The 20904-nt window shown below is 48.7% G+C and overlaps 1 protein-coding gene across 2 annotated transcripts in view; it reads right to left on the bottom strand.

Annotated features, from left to right (window-relative positions):
• LOC140364283 (ras-responsive element-binding protein 1-like) overlaps positions 1-20344 on the bottom strand; it is a 70860-nt gene extending 50516 nt beyond the window's left edge. The window contains exon 1 of one of the 2 annotated variants that reach the window (XM_072450375.1): positions 19847-20344. In XM_072450375.1, coding sequence (XP_072306476.1) covers positions 19847-19889 — 43 coding nt within the window. In that variant the 5' untranslated portion in view covers positions 19890-20344. The remainder of the gene's footprint in view (positions 1-19846) is intronic. The other variant, XM_072450376.1, reaches the window with a different exon arrangement.
• Positions 20345-20904: the final 560 nt, after the last annotated feature.

Here is a 20904-nt window from a genome sequence, read left to right as displayed (position 1 = left end):
GCATCTGAGACACGGGAGGACGGGAGGGCATCTGAGACACGGGAGGACGGGAGGACATCTGACACACGGGAGGGCATCTGACACACGGGAGGACGGGAGGGCATCTGAGACACGGGAGGACGAGAGGGCATCTGACACACGGGAGGACGGGAGGGCATCTGAGACACGGGAGGACGGGAGGGCATCTGAGACACGGGAGGACGGGAGGACATCTGACACACGGGAGGGCATCTGACACACGGGAGGACGGGAGGGCATCTGAGACACGGGAGGACGGGAGGGCATCTGACACACGGGAGGACGGGAGGGCATCTGAGACACGGGAGGACGAGAGGGCATCTGAGACACGGGAGGACGGGAGGGCATCTGACACACGGGAGGACGGGAGGACATCTGACACACGGGAGGACGGGAGGACATCTGACACACGGGAGGACATCTGACACACGGGAGGACATCTGACACACGGGAGGACATCTGACACACGGGAGGACATCTGACACACGGGAGGACGGGAGGACATCTGACACACGGGAGGACGGGAGGACATCTGACACACGGGAGGACGGGAGGACATCTGACACACGGGAGGACGGGAGGACATCTGACACACGGGAGGACGGGAGGACATCTGACACACGGGAGGACGGGAGGACATCTGACACACGGGAGGACGGGAGGACATCTGACACACGGGAGGACGGGAGGACATCTGACACACGGGAGGACGGGAGGACATCTGACACACGGGAGGACGGGAGGACATCTGACACACGGGAGGACGGGAGGACATCTGACACACGGGAGGACGGGAGGACATCTGACTCTCTGGTTGAGTCAGGGCAGCAGCTGTGGCTTGTGTTGATGTGGAACAGGTGCAGCAGACAGGGGCCATTACATGAGCTAACGCACGCTAACAGACGCTAACAGATGCTAACAGATGCTAACAGACGCTAACGGCTGTGAAAGGCGTCTTGTTCTGCCACAGCAGATGTAAACGGAGGACGAGAAGCGTCAAACACTCACTGTCCTAAAGATGACATGAAAACAGGAAGAGAAAGTGCTGAGTCACGTCACGGATTTAAGGAACCTTAAGGTTCAACTTCAAAATGAAACTTGTGAGATTTAGACTGGACCAGGTTCTGATTCCAGTGGTTTATAGAAAAGACGAGCGCGTTCTAAACTCTGGTCCACGCCTCAGACTGGGACGCGTCTTTACTCGTCCACAAATGTGATGAACAGATAAACCGCCACAAACATGACGTCTTAGTATCTGCAGCTCCATTCAAATGAACGGGATAGAATGTAAACACAAGCATCAGGGGTCCCCCAGGCCAGGCGTCCCCCAGGGGTCCCCCAGGCCAGGCCCAGGGGTCCCCCAGGGGTCCCCCAGGCCCAGGGGTCCCACTCTGTCTGTGGACAGTTTCTAAACTTTATCAAATCGTTAAAGTGAAACTCACTGCAGCCTGGAGCCTGTTGTCGTGGCAACAGATGTTTAAACTCTACACAAACTGAAGCGACCAAAGGGCCGCAGTCGCCATGGACACAGACCCGGTTTGGACCCGGTTCAGTCCTTGTTTGGACGCGGTTTAGACTTGGTTTAGACCTGGTTTAGACCTGGTTTAGACCTGGTTTAGACCTGGTTTAGACCTGGTTTAGACCTGGTTTAGACCTGGTTTAGACCTGGTTTAGACCTGGTTTAGACCTGGTTTAGTCCTGGTTTAGACCTGGTTTAGACCTGGTTTAGACCTGGTTTAGACCTGGTTTAATGATCTACAGTTTTGTTGGTGTAAAGTCCATGAGCGGCTCTGGACCAATCAGATGGCTGCGTTCCTGCTCCTCCTCCAGATAAACTTTGAATTTGATTAGTTTTGTTTTTACAGTTTCAAGTCATAAAAGTATTTTTACAAAGTTGTACGAAAACAAGGAAACATGAGCAATAAAAGATGATTGACAGCAGGTTAATGAGACTCCACTACCCACAATGCACCTCTGCTCTGACTCAACACAAGCATCTGTAGGAGACAAGGAAAGAGGGGAAGGGGACAAGAAAAGAGGAGGGAAGGAGACAAGGAAAGAGGAGGGAAGGAGACAAGGAAAGAGTAGGGAAGGAGACAAGGAAAGAGGAGGGAAGGAGACAAGGAAAGAGTAGGGAAGGAGACAAGGAAAGAGTAGGGAAGGAGACAAGGAAAGAGGAGGGAAGGAGACAAGGAAAGAGTAGGGAAGGAGACAAGGAAAGAGGAGGGAAGGAGACAAGGAAAGAGGAGGGAAGGAGACAAGGAAAGAAGGAAAGAAGACAAGGAAATAGAAGGAGACAAGGAGACAAGGAACGAGACAAGGAAAGAGTAGGGAAGGAGACAAGGAAAGAGTAGGGAAGGAGACAAGGAAAGAGTAGGGAAGGAGACAAGGAAAGAGGAGGGAAGGAGACAAGGAAAGAGGAGGGAAGGAGACAAGGAAAGAAGGGAAGGAGACAAGGAAATAGGAGGGAAAGAGACAAGGAACGAGAAGGAAGGAGACAAGGAAAGAGGAGGAAAGGAGACAAGGAAAGAGGAGGGAAGGAGACAAGGAAAGAGGAGGGAAGGAGACAAGGAAAGAGGAGGGAAGGAGACAAGGAAAGAGGAGGGAAAGAGACAAGGAAAGAGGGAAGGAGACAAGGAAATAGGAGGAAAGGAGACAAGGAAATAGGAGGAAAGGAGACAAGGAAATAGGAGGAAAGGAGACAAGGAACGAGAAGGAAGGAGACAAGGAAAGAGGAGGAAAGAGGAGGAAAGGAGACAAGGAAAGAGGAGGAAAGAGGAGGGAAGGAGACAAGGAACGAGGCAAGAAGGAGACAAGGAAAGAGGAGGGAAGGAGACAAGGAACGAGGCAGGAAGGAGACAAGGAAAGAGGAGGGAAGGAGACACGTTCTAATGACTTCATCATTGTCAACGCGGCCTGTCACTCAAAGTGTCGAGGTGAAACTGTCAGTCACATGGGCCTGTCACTCTCCCCCGGCTCCTCCCCTGGCTCCTCCCCCTTTACAAATGTTACAAGCTTCAGTGATTTAAGTGACACAATGCACCGGGGCTCAAACTACAGGCCCCACAATGCACCGGGGCTCAAACTACAGGCCCCACAATGCACCGGGGCTCAAACTACAGGCCCCACAATGCACCGGGGCTCAAACTACAGGCCCCACAATGCACCGGGGCTCAAACTACAGGCCCCACAATGCACCGGGGCTCAAACTACAGGCCCCACAATGCACCGGGGCTCAAACTACAGGCCCCACAATGCACCGCAGCACAAACTACAGGCCCCACAATGCACCGCAGCACAAACTACAGGCCCCACAATGCACCGCAGCACAAACTACAGGCCCCACAATGCACCGCAGCACAAACTACAGGCCCCACAATGCACCGCAGCACAAACTACAGGCCCCACAATGCACCGCAGCACAAACTACAGGCCCCACAATGCACCGCAGCACAAACTACAGGCCCCACAATGCACCGCAGCACAAACTACAGGCCCCACAATGCACCGGGGCTCAAACTACAGGCCCCACAGTGCGCTGCGGCACTGGAGAGAGGAGTGCCACAGGGCTGTGCTTGGTCCCCTCTGTTGTTCTCTCTGGACTTGAACCATTGGCTCGATATGAGACGATCATAAAGACTTGATGGAGTTACAGCTGATGGGACAGAACGATGTCCCTCTGCAGATGATGTCTCACTGTGACATGTCCGAACACAGATGATGTCTCACTGTGACATGTCCAAACACAGATGATGTCTCACTGTGACATGTCCAAACACAGATGATGTCTCACTGTGACATGTCCGAACACAGATGATGTCTCACTGTGACATGTCCAAACACAGATGATGTCTCACTGTGACATGTCCGAACACAGATGATGTCTCACTGTGACATGTCCGAACACAGATGATGTCTCACTGTGACATGTCCAAACACAGATGATGTCTCACTGTGACATGTCCGAACACAGATGATGTCTCACTGTGACATGTCCAAACACAGATGATGTCTCACTGTGACATGTCCAAACACAGATGATGTCTCACTGTGACATGTCCAAACACAGATGATGTCTCACTGTGACATGTCCAAACACAGATGATGTCTCACTGTGACATGTCCAAACACAGATGATGTCTCACTGTGACATGTCCAAACACAGATGATGTCTCACTGTGACATGTCCAAACACAGATGATTGTAGTAGTAGCAGCTGTAGTAGTTGTAGTAGTTGTAGTAGCAGTAGCTGTAGTAGTTGTAGTAGTTGTAGTAGCAGTAGCTGTAGTAGTTGTAGTAGTTGTAGTAGCAGTAGCTGTAGTAGTTGTAGTAGTTGTAGTAGCAGTAGCTGTAGTAGTAGCAGCAGCAGTAGTATTGGGTGGAGGAGGCGGAGCAGTTGGAGGAGGAATGCTGCAGAGTCAGATGCCTCGGCTCCAGATCTGGGTGTGGTTCTGCTGATAACAACAACCACAAACTACAAACGTCACTCACAACTCTGCAACTACTACTATTACGAAGAAGAGGAAAGGAGGCAGAAGAGGAGGAGAAGGAGGAGGCAGGAGACAGAAGAGGAGGAGGAGCAGGAGGAGGAGGAGAGTGTGCTCTAATTAAACCTGAAGACGCTCGTCCGAAACTTAATCCCGGCTAAAAAAGGAGGAGCTAAAAATAAAGCCAGGCTCTGATTGGACGAGACCCCGAGGGTTAAACTGCAGTGTCAGGAGCAAAGAGGTGGGGCTAGGAGGGGAAAGGGGAGGAGTCTGGACCAAACCGTCCAATGAGATTTAATATTTGAGACGTGAACGTTTGTGACAGAAAAAGAGTTTTACACAAAGATCATGACGAGGATTTAAACAGTTCTAATCATAAAGAAAGAAAACTAGTCCTAAAACCAATAAAGACGGCTCCAATGTGCTTTTTACCAGGCCCGGTCCAGACCGGGTTTAGAACCTCTCTCTTCTGGTTCACACGTCTCTGAGACTTTCTCCTGCACCAATCAGGACGCAGCTCTCACCTACATGTGACAATCTCAGCCAATCAGAGCGAAGCGTCACACTGCAGCCACTTTACATGTGTCAATAGTGGGAGGGCATCTGACATAGACTTAGACCAGACTAAATATGAAAGAAACAAACTGATTCAAGATGGTTTAGACCTGGTTTGGACCTGGCTTAGACCTGCTTTAGTCCTGCTTTAGACCTGCTTTAGTCCTGCTTTAGACCTGCTTTAGTCCTGCTTTAGACCTGCTTTAGACCTGCTTTAGTCTTGCTTTAGTCTTGCTTTAGTCCTGCTTTAGACCTGCTTTAGACCTGCTTTAGACCTGCTTTAGTCCTGCTTTAGACCTGCTTTAGTCCTGCTTTAGTCCTGCTTTAGACCTGCTTTAGACCTGCTTTAGTCCTGCTTTAGACCTGCTTTAGTCCTGCTTTAGTCCTGCTTTAGTCCTGCTTTAGACCTGCTTTAGACCTGCTTTAGTCCTGCTTTAGACCTGCTTTAGACCTGCTTTAGACCTGCTTTAGACCTGCTTTAGACCTGCTTTAGTCCTGCTTTAGACCTGCTTTAGACCTGCTTTAGACCTGCTTTAGTCCTGCTTTAGTCCTGCTTTAGACCTGCTTTAGACCTGCTTTAGACCTGCTTTAGACCTGCTTTAGTCCTGCTTTAGTCCTGCTTTAGACCTGCTTTAGTCCTGCTTTAGACCTGCTTTAGTCCTGCTTTAGTCCTGCTTTAGACCTGCTTTAGACCTGCTTTAGTCCTGCTTTAGACCTGCTTTAGACCTGCTTTAGACCTGCTTTAGTCCTGGTTTAGACCTGCTTTAGTCCTGCTTTAGACCTGCTTTAGACCTGCTTTAGACCTGCTTTAGTCCTGCTTTAGTCCTGCTTTAGTCCTGCTTTAGACCTGCTTTAGTCCTGCTTTAGACCTGCTTTAGACCTGCTTTAGACCTGCTTTAGTCCTGCTTTAGTCCTGGTTTCAGACCTGCTTTAGTCGTGGTTTAGTCCTGGTTTAGTCCTGCTTTAGACCTGCTTTAGTCCTGCTTTAGACCTGCTTTAGTCCTGCTTTAGTCCTGCTTTAGACCTGCTTTAGACCTGCTTTAGTCCTGCTTTAGACCTGCTTTAGACCTGCTTTAGACCTGCTTTAGTCCTGGTTTAGACCTGCTTTAGTCCTGCTTTAGACCTGCTTTAGACCTGCTTTAGACCTGCTTTAGTCCTGCTTTAGTCCTGCTTTAGTCCTGCTTTAGACCTGCTTTAGACCTGCTTTAGTCCTGCTTTAGTCCTGCTTTAGACCTGCTTTAGACCTGCTTTAGTCCTGCTTTAGTCCTGGTTTCAGACCTGCTTTAGTCGTGGTTTAGTCCTGGTTTAGTCCTGGTTTCAGAGGGAGGCTGCAGTCCTGCTTCAGTGAGTGTAGAATTTCATATTGGAATGTGAACGACTCGTCTCCATCAGAGTCTGAAGACCAGGACCAGGACCCACCTGCTGGGAGGTGGGACGTTGGACACAGGGCTCAAACTGGGACTGTCCCAGAGACAAGGGGGCGTCTGGTCACCCGAGGTCTGGGTCTAAAAAGCTCTCAAAATGAGAATGATGTGGAACTAAACACATGTTCACAGAGAAGTGCCACAGTTTGCAGTGGGTTAACCCGGCAGAGGTGCATTGTGGGAGTTGCAGTATTTAGATGCTAATGAGCCCTGACGGTCGGCTCCAGTTTGTTTTGGGACAAAGACGACGTTTGAATGTTAAAGGAGTCAAAGCGAACCCACTGCCAATCCTGTGGTAACACTGTAATATCACTGTGGTAACACTGTAATATCACTGTAGTAACACTGTAATATCACTGTAGTAACACTGTAATATCACTGTGGTAACACTGTAATATCACTGTAGTAACACTGTAATATCACTGTAGTAACACTGTAATATCACTGTGGTAACACTGTAATATCACTGTAGTAACACTGTAATATCACTGTAGTAACACTGTAATATCACTGTGGTAACACTGTAATATCACTGTAGTAACACTGTAATATCACTGTAGTAACACTGTAATATCACTGTGGTAACACTGTAATATCACTGTAGTAACACTGTGGTAATACTGTAATATCACTGTGGTAACACTGTGGTAACACTGTAATATCACTGTAGTAACACTGTGGTAACACTGTAATATCACTGTAGTAACACTGTGGTAACACTGTAATATCACTGTAGTAACACTGTGGTAACACTGTAATATCACTGTAGTAACACTGTGGTAACACTGTAATATCACTGTAATATCACTGTGGTAACACTGCAATATCACTGTAGTAACACTGTGGTAACACTGTAATATCACTGTGGTAACACTGTAGTAACACTGTAATAACACTGTGGTAACACTGTAATAACACTGTGGTAACACTGTAATAACACTGTGGTAACACTGTAATATCACTGTAATAACACTGGTAACACTGTAATATCACTGTAATATCACTGTGGTAAACCTGTAATATCACTGTAGTAACACTGTAATAACACTGTGGTAACACTGCAATATCACTGTAGTAACACTGTGGTAACACTGTAATATCACTGTAATAACACTGTGGTAACACTGCAATATCACTGTAGTAACACTGTGGTAACACTGTAATATCACTGTGGTAACACTGTAATATCACTGTGGTAACACTGTAATATCACTGTGGTAACACTGTAATATCACTGTGGTAACACTGTGGTAACACTGTGGTAACACTGTAATATCACTGTGGTAACACTGTAATATCACTGTGGTAACACTGTAATATCACTGTAGTAACACTGTAATATCACTGTGGTAACACTGTGGTAACACTGTGGTAACACTGTAATATCACTGTGGTAACACTGTAATATCACTGTGGTAACACTAATATCACTGTGGTAACACTGTGGTAACACTGTAATATCACTGTAATATCACTGTGGTAACACTGTAATATCACTGTGGTAACACTGTAATATCACTGTAGTAACACTGTGGTAACACTGTAATATCACTGTGGTAAAACTGTGGTAACACTAATATCACTGTAGTAACACTGTGGTAACACTGTAATATCACTGTAGTAACACTGTGGTAACACTGTAATATCACTGTAATATCACTGTGGTAAAACTGTGGTAACACTGTAATATCACTGTAGTAACACTGTGGTAACACTGTGGTAACACTGTGGTAACACTGTAGTAACACTGTGGTAACACTGTAATATCACTGTAGTAACACTGTGGTAACACTGTAATATCACTGTAGTAACACTGTGGTAACACTGTAATATCACTGTAGTAACACTGTAATAACACTGTGGTAACACTGTAATAACACTGTGGTAACACTGTAATATCACTGTAATAACACTGGTAACACTGTAATATCACTGTAATATCACTGTGGTAAACCTGTAATATCACTGTAGTAACACTGTAATAACACTGTGGTAACACTGTAATATCACTGTGGTAACACTGTAATATCACTGTGGTAACACTGTAATATCACTGTAGTAACACTGTGGTAACACTAATATCACTGTAGTAACACTGTGGTAACACTGTAATATCACTGTGGTAACACTGTAGTAACACTGTGGTAACACTGTAATATCACTGTAGTAACACTGTAATATCACTGTGGTAAAACTGTGGTAACACTGTAATATCACTGTAATAACACTGTGGTAACACTGTAATAACACTGGTAACACTGTAATAACACTGGTAACACTGTAATAACACTGTGGTAACACTGTAATATCACTGTAATAACACTGTGGTAACACTGTAATATCACTGTAATAACACTGTGGTAACACTGTAATAACACTGGTAACACTGTAATAACACTGTGGTAACACTGTAATATCACTGTGGTAAAACTGTGGTAACACTGTAATATCACTGTAGTAACACTGTAATAACACTGTGGTAACACTGTGGTAACACTGTAATAACACTGTGGTAACACTGTGGTAACACTGTAATAACACTGTGGTAACACTGTAATAACACTGGTAACACTGTAATAACACTGGTAACACTGTAATAACACTGTGGTAACACTGTAATAACACTGTGGTAACACTGTAATAACACTGTGGTATCACTGTAATATCACTGTAATAACACTGTGATAACACTGTGGTAACACTGTAATAACACTGTGGTAACACTGTAATAACACTGTGGTAACACTGTAATAACACTGTGATAACACTGTGGTATCACTGTAATATCACTGTGGTAAAACTGTGATAACACTGTAATAACACTGTAATAACACTAATAACACAGTATGTGATGTTGCTCAAAGTGTAAACACCCAAACTGCTTGAACTCTGGAGGTGAATTACACTGAACATTTCTCTAAATGTGGGTGTAATCCCTCATTGGTCCAGGCGTGTTCCATAGTAGAAAAAGCTTCAGTTGTAGTCATCTGGACTCAGTTCAAACTGAGTCCAGATGACTACAACTGAAGCTTTTTCTACTATTTCTCTAAATGTACAATATATTTAAAAAACACGAGCTGGACCAAACAAATGTAGAAGGAAAAGTACTTTCTGACATTTGGAGCATCAATATGACATATGTAGAGTCCACATCAGTTCTGATCTGACACAAGACCATAAAACACACACTGATGACATCACACTGATGACATCACACTGATGACATCACACTGATGACATCACACTGATGACATCAGTCGAATACAATCTGAACCATAAACGCTTTAAGCACCAGTAAGACCAGCAGCACCAGTAAGACCAGAACAAGCACCAGTAAGACCAGTACAAGCACCAGTAAGACCAGCAGCACCAGTAAGACCAGTACAAGCACCAGTAAGACCAGTACAAGCACCAGTAAGACCAGTACAAGCACCAGTAAGACCAGAACAAGCACCAGTAAGACCAGTACAAGCACCAGTAAGACCAGCAGCACCAGTAAGACCAGAACAAGCACCAGTAAGACCAGAACAAGCACCAGTAAGACCAGTACAAGCACCAGTAAGACCAGTACAAGCACCAGTAAGACCAGTACAAGCACCAGTAAGACCAGAACAAGCACCAGTAAGACCAGCAGCACCAGTAAGACCAGAACAAGCACCAGTAAGACCAGAACAAGCACCAGTAAGACCAGTACAAGCACCAGTAAGACCAGAACAAGCACCAGTAAGACCAGAACAAGCACCAGTAAGACCAGTACAAGCACCAGTAAGACCAGTACAAGCACCAGTAAGACCAGTACAAGCACCAGTAAGACCAGAACAAGCACCAGTAAGACCAGAACAAGCACCAGTAAGACCAGTACAAGCACCAGTAAGACCAGTACAAGCACCAGTAAGACCAGTACAAGCACCAGTAAGACCAGCAGCACCAGTAAGACCAGAACAAGCACCAGTAAGACCAGAACAAGCACCAGTAAGACCAGAACAAGCACCAGTAAGACCAGAACAAGCACCAGTAAGACCAGCAGCACCAGTAAGACCAGAACAAGCACCAGTAAGACCAGAACAAGCACCAGTAAGACCAGTACAAGCACCAGTAAGACCAGAACAAGCACCAGTAAGACCAGCAGCACCAGTAAGACCAGAACAAGCACCAGTAAGACCAGAACAAGCACCAGTAAGACCAGTACAAGCACCAGTAAGACCAGAACAAGCACCAGTAAGACCAGAACAAGCACCAGTAAGACCAGTACAAGCACCAGTAAGACCAGCAGCACCAGTAAGACCAGTACAAGCACCAGTAAGACCAGAACAAGCACCAGTAAGACCAGAACAAGCACCAGTAAGACCAGCAGCACCAGTAAGACCAGAACAAGCACCAGTAAGACCAGAACAAGCACCAGTAAGACCAGTACAAGCACCAGTAAGACCAGTACAAGCACCAGTAAGACCAGAACAAGCACCAGTAAGACCAGCAGCACCAGTAAGACCAGAACAAGCACCAGTAAGACCAGAACAAGCACCAGTAAGACCAGTACAAGCACCAGTAAGACCAGAACAAGCACCAGTAAGACCAGAACAAGCACCAGTAAGACCAGTACAAGCACCAGTAAGACCAGTACAAGCACCAGTAAGACCAGTACAAGCACCAGTAAGACCAGCAGCACCAGTAAGACCAGAACAAGCACCAGTAAGACCAGAACAAGCACCAGTAAGACCAGAACAAGCACCAGTAAGACCAGAACAAGCACCAGTAAGACCAGCAGCACCAGTAAGACCAGAACAAGCACCAGTAAGACCAGAACAAGCACCAGTAAGACCAGTACAAGCACCAGTAAGACCAGCAGCACCAGTAAGACCAGAACAAGCACCAGTAAGACCAGTACAAGCACCAGTAAGACCAGAACAAGCACCAGTAAGACCAGCAGCACCAGTAAGACCAGAACAAGCACCAGTAAGACCAGAACAAGCACCAGTAAGACCAGTACAAGCACCAGTAAGACCAGAACAAGCACCAGTAAGACCAGAACAAGCACCAGTAAGACCAGTACAAGCACCAGTAAGACCAGCAGCACCAGTAAGACCAGAACAAGCACCAGTAAGACCAGCAGCACCAGTAAGACCAGAACAAGCACCAGTAAGACCAGTACAAGCACCAGTAAGACCAGCAGCACCAGTAAGACCAGTACAAGCACCAGTAAGACCAGTACAAGCACCAGTAAGACCAGCAGCACCAGTAAGACCAGTACAAGCACCAGTAAGACCAGAACCAGTAAGACCAGAACAAGCACCAGTAAGACCAGTACAAGCACCAGTAAGACCAGTACAAGCACCAGTAAGACCAGAACAAGCACCAGTAAGACCAGTACAAGCACCAGTAAGACCAGAACAAGCACCAGTAAGACCAGAACAAGCACCAGTAAGACCAGAACAAGCACCAGTAAGACCAGAACAAGCACCAGTAAGACCAGTACAAGCACCAGTAAGACCAGAACAAGCACCAGTAAGACCAGTACAAGCACCAGTAAGACCAGAACAAGCACCAGTAAGACCAGTACAAGCACCAGTAAGACCAGTACAAGCACCAGTAAGACCAGCAGCACCAGTAAGACCAGTACAAGCACCAGTAAGACCAGAACCAGTAAGACCAGAACAAGCACCAGTAAGACCAGTACAAGCACCAGTAAGACCAGTACAAGCACCAGTAAGACCAGAACAAGCACCAGTAAGACCAGAACAAGCACCAGTAAGACCAGTACAAGCACCAGTAAGACCAGAACAAGCACCAGTAAGACCAGTACAAGCACCAGTAAGACCAGTACAAGCACCAGTAAGACCAGAACAAGCACCAGTAAGACCAGAACAAGCACCAGTAAGACCAGTACAAGCACCAGTAAGACCAGAACAAGCACCAGTAAGACCAGTACAAGCACCAGTAAGACCAGTACAAGCACCAGTAAGACCAGCAGCACCAGTAAGACCAGTACAAGCACCAGTAAGACCAGAACCAGTAAGACCAGAACAAGCACCAGTAAGACCAGTACAAGCACCAGTAAGACCAGTACAAGCACCAGTAAGACCAGAACAAGCACCAGTAAGACCAGTACAAGCACCAGTAAGACCAGAACAAGCACCAGTAAGACCAGAACAAGCACCAGTAAGACCAGAACAAGCACCAGTAAGACCAGAACAAGCACCAGTAAGACCAGTACAAGCACCAGTAAGACCAGAACAAGCACCAGTAAGACCAGTACAAGCACCAGTAAGACCAGAACAAGCACCAGTAAGACCAGAACAAGCACCAGTAAGACCAGCAGCACCAGTAAGACCAGAACAAGCACCAGTAAGACCAGAACAAGCACCAGTAAGACCAGAACAAGCACCAGTAAGACCAGAACAAGCACCAGTAAGACCAGTACAAGCACCAGTAAGACCAGAACAAGCACCAGTAAGACCAGCAGCACCAGTAAGACCAGAACAAGCACCAGTAAGACCAGTACAAGCACCAGTAAGACCAGAACAAGCACCAGTAAGACCAGTACAAGCACCAGTAAGACCAGTACAAGCACCAGTAAGACCAGCAGCACCAGGAGGAGGCGCAGCACCAGGAGGAGGCGCAGCACCAGGAGGAGGCGCAGCACCAGGAGGAGGCGCAGCACCAGGAGGAGGCGCAGCACCAGGAGGAGGCGCAGCACCAGGAGGAGGCGCAGGACGTTACGTAAGTGGCACGAGTGGAGAGAAGATTAACTTTTAACCAGCAGCTGCACTCTGGACCCTGGTGTTACCACATAAAGTGTCCCCGCCCAATCCACCCTGCAGGTCTGAGCCCAAGAGGTATCGATATGACGAGGTATCGATATGACGAGGTATCGATATGACGAGGTATCGATATGACGAGGTATCGATATTTGAACGTCGTGACTCAAACACATTCAACACGATATAAACTCGACTTAAATCAAGGCTAATTGAGACATTTTCATTGTAAAGCTGCACAGGGGGCGGAGCTTCATCAGGAGGCGGAGCTTCATCAGGAGGCGGAGCTTCATCAACTCCACGCTGCAGGACCTGTGTCTTTAGAGGACCTGTGTCTTTAGAGGACATGTGTCTTTAGAGGACCTGTGTCTTTAGAGGACCTGTGTCTTTAGAGGACATGTGTCTTTAGAGGACATGTGTCTTTAGAGGACATGTGTCTTTAGAGGACCTGTGTCTTTAGAGGACATGTGTCTTTAGAGGACATGTGTCTTTAGAGGACCTGTGTCTTTAGAGGACCTGTGTCTTTAGAGGACATGTGTCTTTAGAGGACATGTGTCTTTAGAGGACATGTGTCTTTAGAGGACATGTGTCTTTAGAGGACCTGTGTCTTTAGAGGACATGTGTCTTTAGAGGACATGTGTCTTTAGAGGACCTGTGTCTTTAGAGGACCTGTGTCTTTAGAGGACATGTGTCTTTAGAGGACATGTGTCTTTAGAGGACCTGTGTCTTTAGAGGACCTGTGTCTTTAGAGGACATGTGTCTTTAGAGGACCTGTGTCTTTAGAGGACCTGTGTCTTTAGAGGACATGTGTCTTTAGAGGACATGTGTCTTTAGAGGACCTGTGTCTTTAGAGGACCTGTGTCTTTAGAGGACCTGTGTCTTTAGAGGACCTGTGTCTTTAGAGGACATGTGTCTTTAGAGGACATGTGTCTTTAGAGGACCTGTGTCTTTAGAGGACATGTGTCTTTAGAGGACATGTGTCTTTAGAGGACATGTGTCTTTAGAGGACCTGTGTCTTTAGAGGACCTGTGTCTTTAGAGGACCTGTGTCTTTAGAGGACCTGTGTCTTTAGAGGACCTGTGTCTTTAGAGGACATGTGTCTTTAGAGGACCTGTGTCTTTAGAGGACCTGTGTCTTTAGAGGACATGTGTCTTTAGAGGACCTGTGTCTTTAGAGGACATGTGTCTTTAGAGGACCTGTGTCTTTAGAGGACATGTGTCTTTAGAGGACATGTGTCTTTAGAGGACCTGTGTCTTTAGAGGACATGTGTCTTTAGAGGACATGTGTCTTTAGAGGACCTGTGTCTTTAGAGGACATGTCCATCTCCATCATTAGATCGGGTATTTTTGGGCTCAATATTTCTGGTGTTTACGTTGTTTACTTCTTGGCGCACGATGAGTTTGAAAGTCTAACGTCTTAAATAAAAGTGTAACGTCTTAAATAAAAGTGTAACGTCTTAAATGAAAGTGTAACGTCTTAAATAAAAGTGTAACGTCTTAAATAAAAGTGTAACGTCTTAAATGAAAGTGTAACGTCTTAAATAAAAGTGTAACGTCTTAAATAAAAGTGTAACGTCTTAAATAAAAGTGTAACGTCTTAAATAAAAGTGTAACGTCTTAAATAAAAGTGTAACGTCTTAAATAAAAGTGTAACGTCTTAAATGAAAGTGTAACGTCTTAAATAAAAGTGTAACGTCTTAAATAAAAGTGTAACGTCTTAAATAAAAGTCTAACGTCTTAAATAAAAGTGTAACGTCTTAAATAAAAGTGTAACGTCTTAAATAAAAGTGTAACGTCTTAAATGAAAGTGTAACGTCTTAAATAAAAGTGTAACGTCTTAAATAAAAGTGTAACGTCTTAAATAAAAGTCTAACGTCTTAAATGAAAGTGTAACGTCTTAAATAAAAGTGTAACGTCTTAAATAAAAGTGTAACGTCTTAAATAAAAGTGTAACGTCTTAAATAAAAGTGTAACGTCTTAAATAAAAGTGTAACGTCTTAAATAAAAGTGTAACGTCTTAAATAAAAGTGTAACGTCTTAAATAAAAGTGTAACGTCTTAAATAAAAGTGTAACGTCTTAAATAAAAGTGTAACGTCTTAAATAAAAGTGTAACGTCTTAAATAAAAGTGTAACGTCTTAAATAAAAGTGTAACGTCTTAAATAAAAGTGTAACGTCTTAAATAAAAGTGTAACGTCTTAAATAAAAGTGTAACGTCTTAAATAAAAGTCTAACGTCTTAAATAAAAGTGTAACGTCTTAAATGAAAGTGTAACGTCTTAAATAAAAGTGTAACGTCTTAAATGAAAGTGTAACGTCTTAAATAAAAGTGTAACGTCTTAAATAAAAGTGTAACGTCTTAAATAAATGACTTGTACAGTTTATTACAGACACTAAAGTTCGGGCTTTAGCGACAGCAGCAAATGAAAGAGTTTTAAAGACGCTGTTTTTACAGAAATTAATGTTGTTGTTGTTGTTGTTGTTGTTGTTTTATGGCGGTTGGCATCCAAGTGTTGCATTACCGCCAGACTTTAGTCCTCAGACTTTCCAGAAATTAAAATCTTTTAAAGTGTTTAAACCGTTCAAAGAGAAAAGATTCTGTGACTTTATGTCATCACAGCCAGAAGATGGACGCTTAGCAACCGCCATCTCCTGCAGGAGGTGCGGGAGGAGGAGGTGCGGCAGAGAGGCGGCAGGAGGAGGAGGTGCGGCAGAGAGGCGGCAGGAGGAGGAGGTGCGGCAGAGAGGCGGCAGGAGGAGGAGGAGGTGCGGCAGAGAGGCGGCAGGAGGAGGAGGTGCGGCAGAGAGGCGGCAGGAGGAGGAGGAGGTGCGGCAGAGAGGCGGCAGGAGGAGGAGGTGCGGCAGAGAGGCGGCAGGAGGAGGAGGAGGTGCGGCAGAGAGGCGGCAGGAGGAGGAGGTGCGGCAGAGAGGCGGCAGGAGGAGGAGGAGGTGAGGCAGAGAAGCGGCAGGAGGAGGAGGTGCGGCAGAGAGGCGGCAGGAGGAGGAGGTGCGGCAGAGAGGCGGCAGGAGGAGGAGGTGCGGCAGAGAGGCGGCAGGAGGAGGAGGAGGTGCGGCAGAGAGGCGGCAGGAGGAGGAGGAGGTGCGGCAGAGAGGCGGCAGGAGGAGGAGGAGGTGCGGCAGAGAGGCGGCAGGAGGAGGAGGTGAGGCAGAGAAGCGGCAGGAGGAGGAGGTGCGGCAGAGAGGCGGCAGGAGGAGGAGGTGCGGCAGAGAGGCGGCAGGAGGAGGAGGTGCGGCAGAGAGGCGGCAGGAGGAGGAGGAGGTGCGGCAGAGAGGCGGCAGGAGGAGGAGGTGCGGCAGAGAGGCGGCAGGAGGAGGAGGTGCGGCAGAGAGGCGGCAGGAGGAGGAGGTGCGGCAGAGAAGCGGCAGGAGGAGGAGGTGCGGCAGAGAGGCGGCAGGAGGAGGAGGAGGTGCGGCAGAGAGGCGGCAGGAGGAGGAGGTGCGGCAGAGAGGCGGCAGGAGGAGGAGGTGCGGCAGAGAAGCGGCAGGAGGAGGAGGTGCGGCAGAGAAGCGGCAGGAGGAGGAGGTGCGGCAGAGAAGCGGCAGGAGGAGGAGGTGCGGCAGAGAGGCGGCAGGAGGAGGAGGTGCGGCAGAGAGGCGGCAGGAGGAGGAGGTGCGGCAGAGAGGCGGCAGGAGGAGGAGGTGCGGCAGAGAAGCGGCAGGAGGAGGAGGTGCGGCAGAGAAGCGGCAGGAGGAGGAGGTGCGGCAGAGAGGCGGCAGGAGGAGGAGGTGCGGCAGAGAGGCGGCAGGAGGAGGAGGTGCGGCAGAGAGGCGGCAGGAGGAGGAGGTGCGGCAGAGAAGCGGCAGGAGGAGGAGGTGCGGCAGAGAAGCGGCAGGAGGAGGAGGTGCGGCAGAGAGGCGGCAGGAGGAGGAGGTGCGGCAGAGAAGCGGCAGGAGGAGGAGGTGCGGCAGAGAGGCGGCAGGAGGAGGAGGTGCGGCAGAGAAGCGGCAGGAGGAGGAGGTGCGGCAGAGAGGCGGCAGGAGGAGGAGGTGCGGCAGAGAAGCGGCAGGAGGAGGAGGTGCGGCAGAGAAGCGGCAGGAGGAGGAGGTGCGGCAGAGAGGCGGCAGGAGGAGGAGGTGCGGCAGAGAAGCGGCAGGAGGAGGAGGTGCGGCAGAGAAGCGGCAGGAGGAGGAGGTGCGGCAGAGAAGCGGCAGGAGGAGGAGGTGCGGCAGAGAAGCGGCAGGAGGAGGAGGTGCGGCAGAGAAGCGGCAGGAGGAGGAGGTGCGGCAGAGAAGCGGCAGGAGGAGGAGGTGCGGCAGAGAGGCGGCAGGAGGAGGAGGTGCGGCAGAGAAGCGGCAGGAGGAGGAGGTGCGGCAGAGAAGCGGCAGGAGGAGGAGGTGCGGCAGAGAAGCGGCAGGAGGAGGAGGTGCGGCAGAGAGGCGGCAGGAGGAGGAGGTGCGGCAGAGAAGCGGCAGGAGGAGGAGGTGCGGCAGAGAAGCGGCAGGAGGAGGAGGTGCGGCAGAGAAGCGGCAGGAGGAGGAGGTGCGGCAGAGAAGCGGCAGGAGGAGGAGGAGGATGCAACAGGCGGCAGCCGCGTCGATGCTGCGTCGATGAGACTGCGGAAAAGTGGCTCGAACGCGGCGGGAAAGTGCGCAAAGTGACGGCAGCGCGAGCCCGGAGCGGCGGCGCCGCGGCCACGTCGCGTTGCCGCGGTTTAATCGCGAACACGGCTCAGTTTCGGGCTAAAAATGTCCGAGCAAGGTCACACCGCCGCGTCAGGCTAGCGGCGGTGCGCAGCGGCGGCCGGAAACGCACGTTCAAAGTAAAAGAGCCCGAGTGAAAAGTCATCAAAATCACCTTTAACAGCGCTAAATACACACTTTAAAGACGTAAAAGCACTTACCACGCGCCACCGCGGCCCAACCAGCCCCATTCATCAACTTTAATCACTTTAAGAGCGATAATCTGTCAAACAAACAGGTGATGCAGGCAGCAGCTGTTAGCCACATGCTAACGTTCCAAAAGTCGCTTAAATAAACACACGACGCAAATAAAAGACACCTTCGACTCTTTGTCACGCGGTTCTGACCAGTTCAACCGCGACACGGGGATAAAACGGGACAAAGTCGTTCTAAAACGTGACAAAACACGAACATCATCATCAACAGGTCAAAGTGAGATTAATGCTAGCATTAGCCGCGAGCTAACCTCAGACACACAAACTGCAGCTGCTCAAATAAAAGCGTCTTTTCACTTTAAGTTCAGTGTATTTGAAACTGTTGCGTGTTTAAACTGTTACACTGTGTTTAATGTAACTGCACAAACACACAAACATGGATAAAAGAGCACTAAAGGCCTTAGCATGATGAAAGTAAACAGGTCAAGTCAACACAAATGGAGACGTTCAGCTCTTTATAATGTAGACAAAGTCATAATGAGCCGCTTTAAAGACTTTATTCACTCTATTTTATATTGTTATGAGTTAAAAGAGTTTCAGATGCTTCTTTGCTACAGATATATTGAACACTTTATTGTAAATACACACATTTGAGGCTAAAAAACAGATTTTTTGTCATTCTTTACAACAGAAAAGCAAAACAACGTGTCATTTCCAGTCAAAGTGTCGCTTGTTCTTTGTTGTAGAGACTTAAGCTTTGTTCATGTTAATATTGAATATGTGGAGTATTTATATCATGTTGTACTAGTGTGTGTAAAGTGTAAAGTGTGTGTAAAGTGTAAAGTGTGTGTAAAGTGTGTGTAAAGTGTAAAGTGTGTGTAAAGTGTGTGTAAAGTGTAAAGTGTGTGTAAAGTGTGTGTAAAGTGTGTGTAAAGTGTGTGTAAAGTGTGTGTAAAGTGTGTAAAGTGTGTGTAAAGTGTGTAAAGTGTGTGTAAAGTGTGTAAAGTGTGTAAAGTGTGTAAAGTGTGTAAAGTGTGTAAAGTGTGTAAAGTGTGTGTAAAGTGTGTGTAAAGTGTGTGTAAAGTGTGTGTAAAGTGTAAAGTGTGTGTAAAGTGTGTGTAAAGTGTAAAGTGTGTGTAAAGTGTGTGTAAAGTGTAAAGTGTGTGTAAAGTGTGTGTAAAGTGTGTAAAGTGTGTGTAAAGTGTGTAAAGTGTGTGTAAAGTGTGTGTAAAGTGTGTGTAAAGTGTGTGTAAAGTGTGTGTAAAGTGTTGACAGGTGAGGCTGTGCTGCACACACAGGCCCTGTCTCAGACTTGGAGCAACAGGTGCTTTTTATTGTGAAAGCGCCAGCGGAAGTGGCTGCGGTGTCCGCGTCGCCGCTTCACGCGCTCGGGCCACGGCGAGGCTCGGGCCAAAGTGCACCCGAGATACGGATGCTCCGGAGCGGCCGCGCGCAGACTTTACCCCCGCCGCGGAGGCTCCGGCGCCGCGTCCCGCCGCGACACAGTCACGCACAAAGCCACAGAAAACGTGCACAATCACCGCACACGGGCGCGCGCGTGAATGAGGAAGACGCGAGGCGGAATTCCACCGCTCGGATGCAAAGTCCGCGCGCGGCACCAAACATCCCGTGTCGAGTTGCATAAGTTCCGCGGAGTTGGACGCGACGCGAGCGGGACGCCCCAAAGTGCGTGAAAGTTGCGTGAAGTGCGTGTGCGGCGCGCGGGGAGCGCGTGCGGCGCGCGGGGGACTCACCGGGCTGGACTTTGTTGGGGTTGGGCTGTTTGCGCCGAGACATCGTGGCTCCGCGGCGGGGGGATGATGGGGATGGAGCCGGGAGGAGGAGGGCCGTGCGGGGCCAGGGGGGGACACGGGGGCCCCTCCACGAGCTCCGGCTCCGGTCCGGTTGACGAGGATGCTCGAGCGGTCAGCGGCAGGACCAGAGCCGGACAGAGGCGGGAGCGGCGGCGGCGGCGCGGCGGAGGCTGCGGCGGAGAGGAGAGCAATCAAAATGGCGTTTCCTTCCGAAGGGATGTGCAAACTTGGACAAAGTTTAGTCCGTCTGCCTCCTCCTCCTCCCGCTGCCTCCTCCCTCCGCGCGGCTCGCCTCCTCTCGCGCTTCCTTCTCTCCTCTTCTTGAAAAAAGCCTGCGCACTCCGCGGCGGGGATGAAACGCGCGGAGAAACTACTTTTCCTGTGTGTTTTGGAGACTTTTTTGCGGTGGATTCCTGCGCGTGGCTCGGGCCTGCGCTGCGCCGCGTCTCTCTCGCGTGTCTCTCGCGTCTCGCTCGCACTAAACCTGATAAGCAGGGCTCATCACGTGTTGTCTCCAGTCTCCAAGGGGACGTGGCCACCAAGCATCTCTCACCCCTCCTTCACGCGCCTCCTTCACGCGCCTCCTTCACGCGCGGCCCCCGCTCATCCTCCCGCACAGGCTCTAACACACTTTTACGCCACTTTGATCCACTTCGCATCCCGCCGCGCGCCGTGACCGGGACGTAAAGTCACGCATGCTTCACGCGCACAGGCGGGACGCGCGTGTCACGGTCGCGGTGCGTGGCTTTTGCCGCGTGTTTGCGGTGGGACGCGTGTCTTTGGCGAGTTTGTCCGCGAGTGGAACAGGTCGGTGCTGTTTGGCTGCTCACACACACACACGGAGCACGAGAGTCTCGCGAGAGGAGCAGGAACAGAGCGAGGATGAAGCTGCTCACGCGAGACTTCAGGAGGATGCCAGAGCTGGGCCTTTGGGGGCGGGGCCGTGTCAGATTAACCGTGAGTCGAGTCAAACCAGGACTAAACCAGGACTAAACCAG

The sequence above is a fragment of the Eucyclogobius newberryi genome, unplaced genomic scaffold (assembly GCF_026437365.1).
Source record: "Eucyclogobius newberryi isolate DKJ021-1_F unplaced genomic scaffold, fEucNew1.0.hap1 SCAF_18, whole genome shotgun sequence".
Classification (NCBI taxonomy): Eukaryota; Metazoa; Chordata; class Actinopteri; order Gobiiformes; family Gobiidae; genus Eucyclogobius; species Eucyclogobius newberryi.
This window is presented reverse-complemented; position numbering and strand designations above follow the sequence as displayed.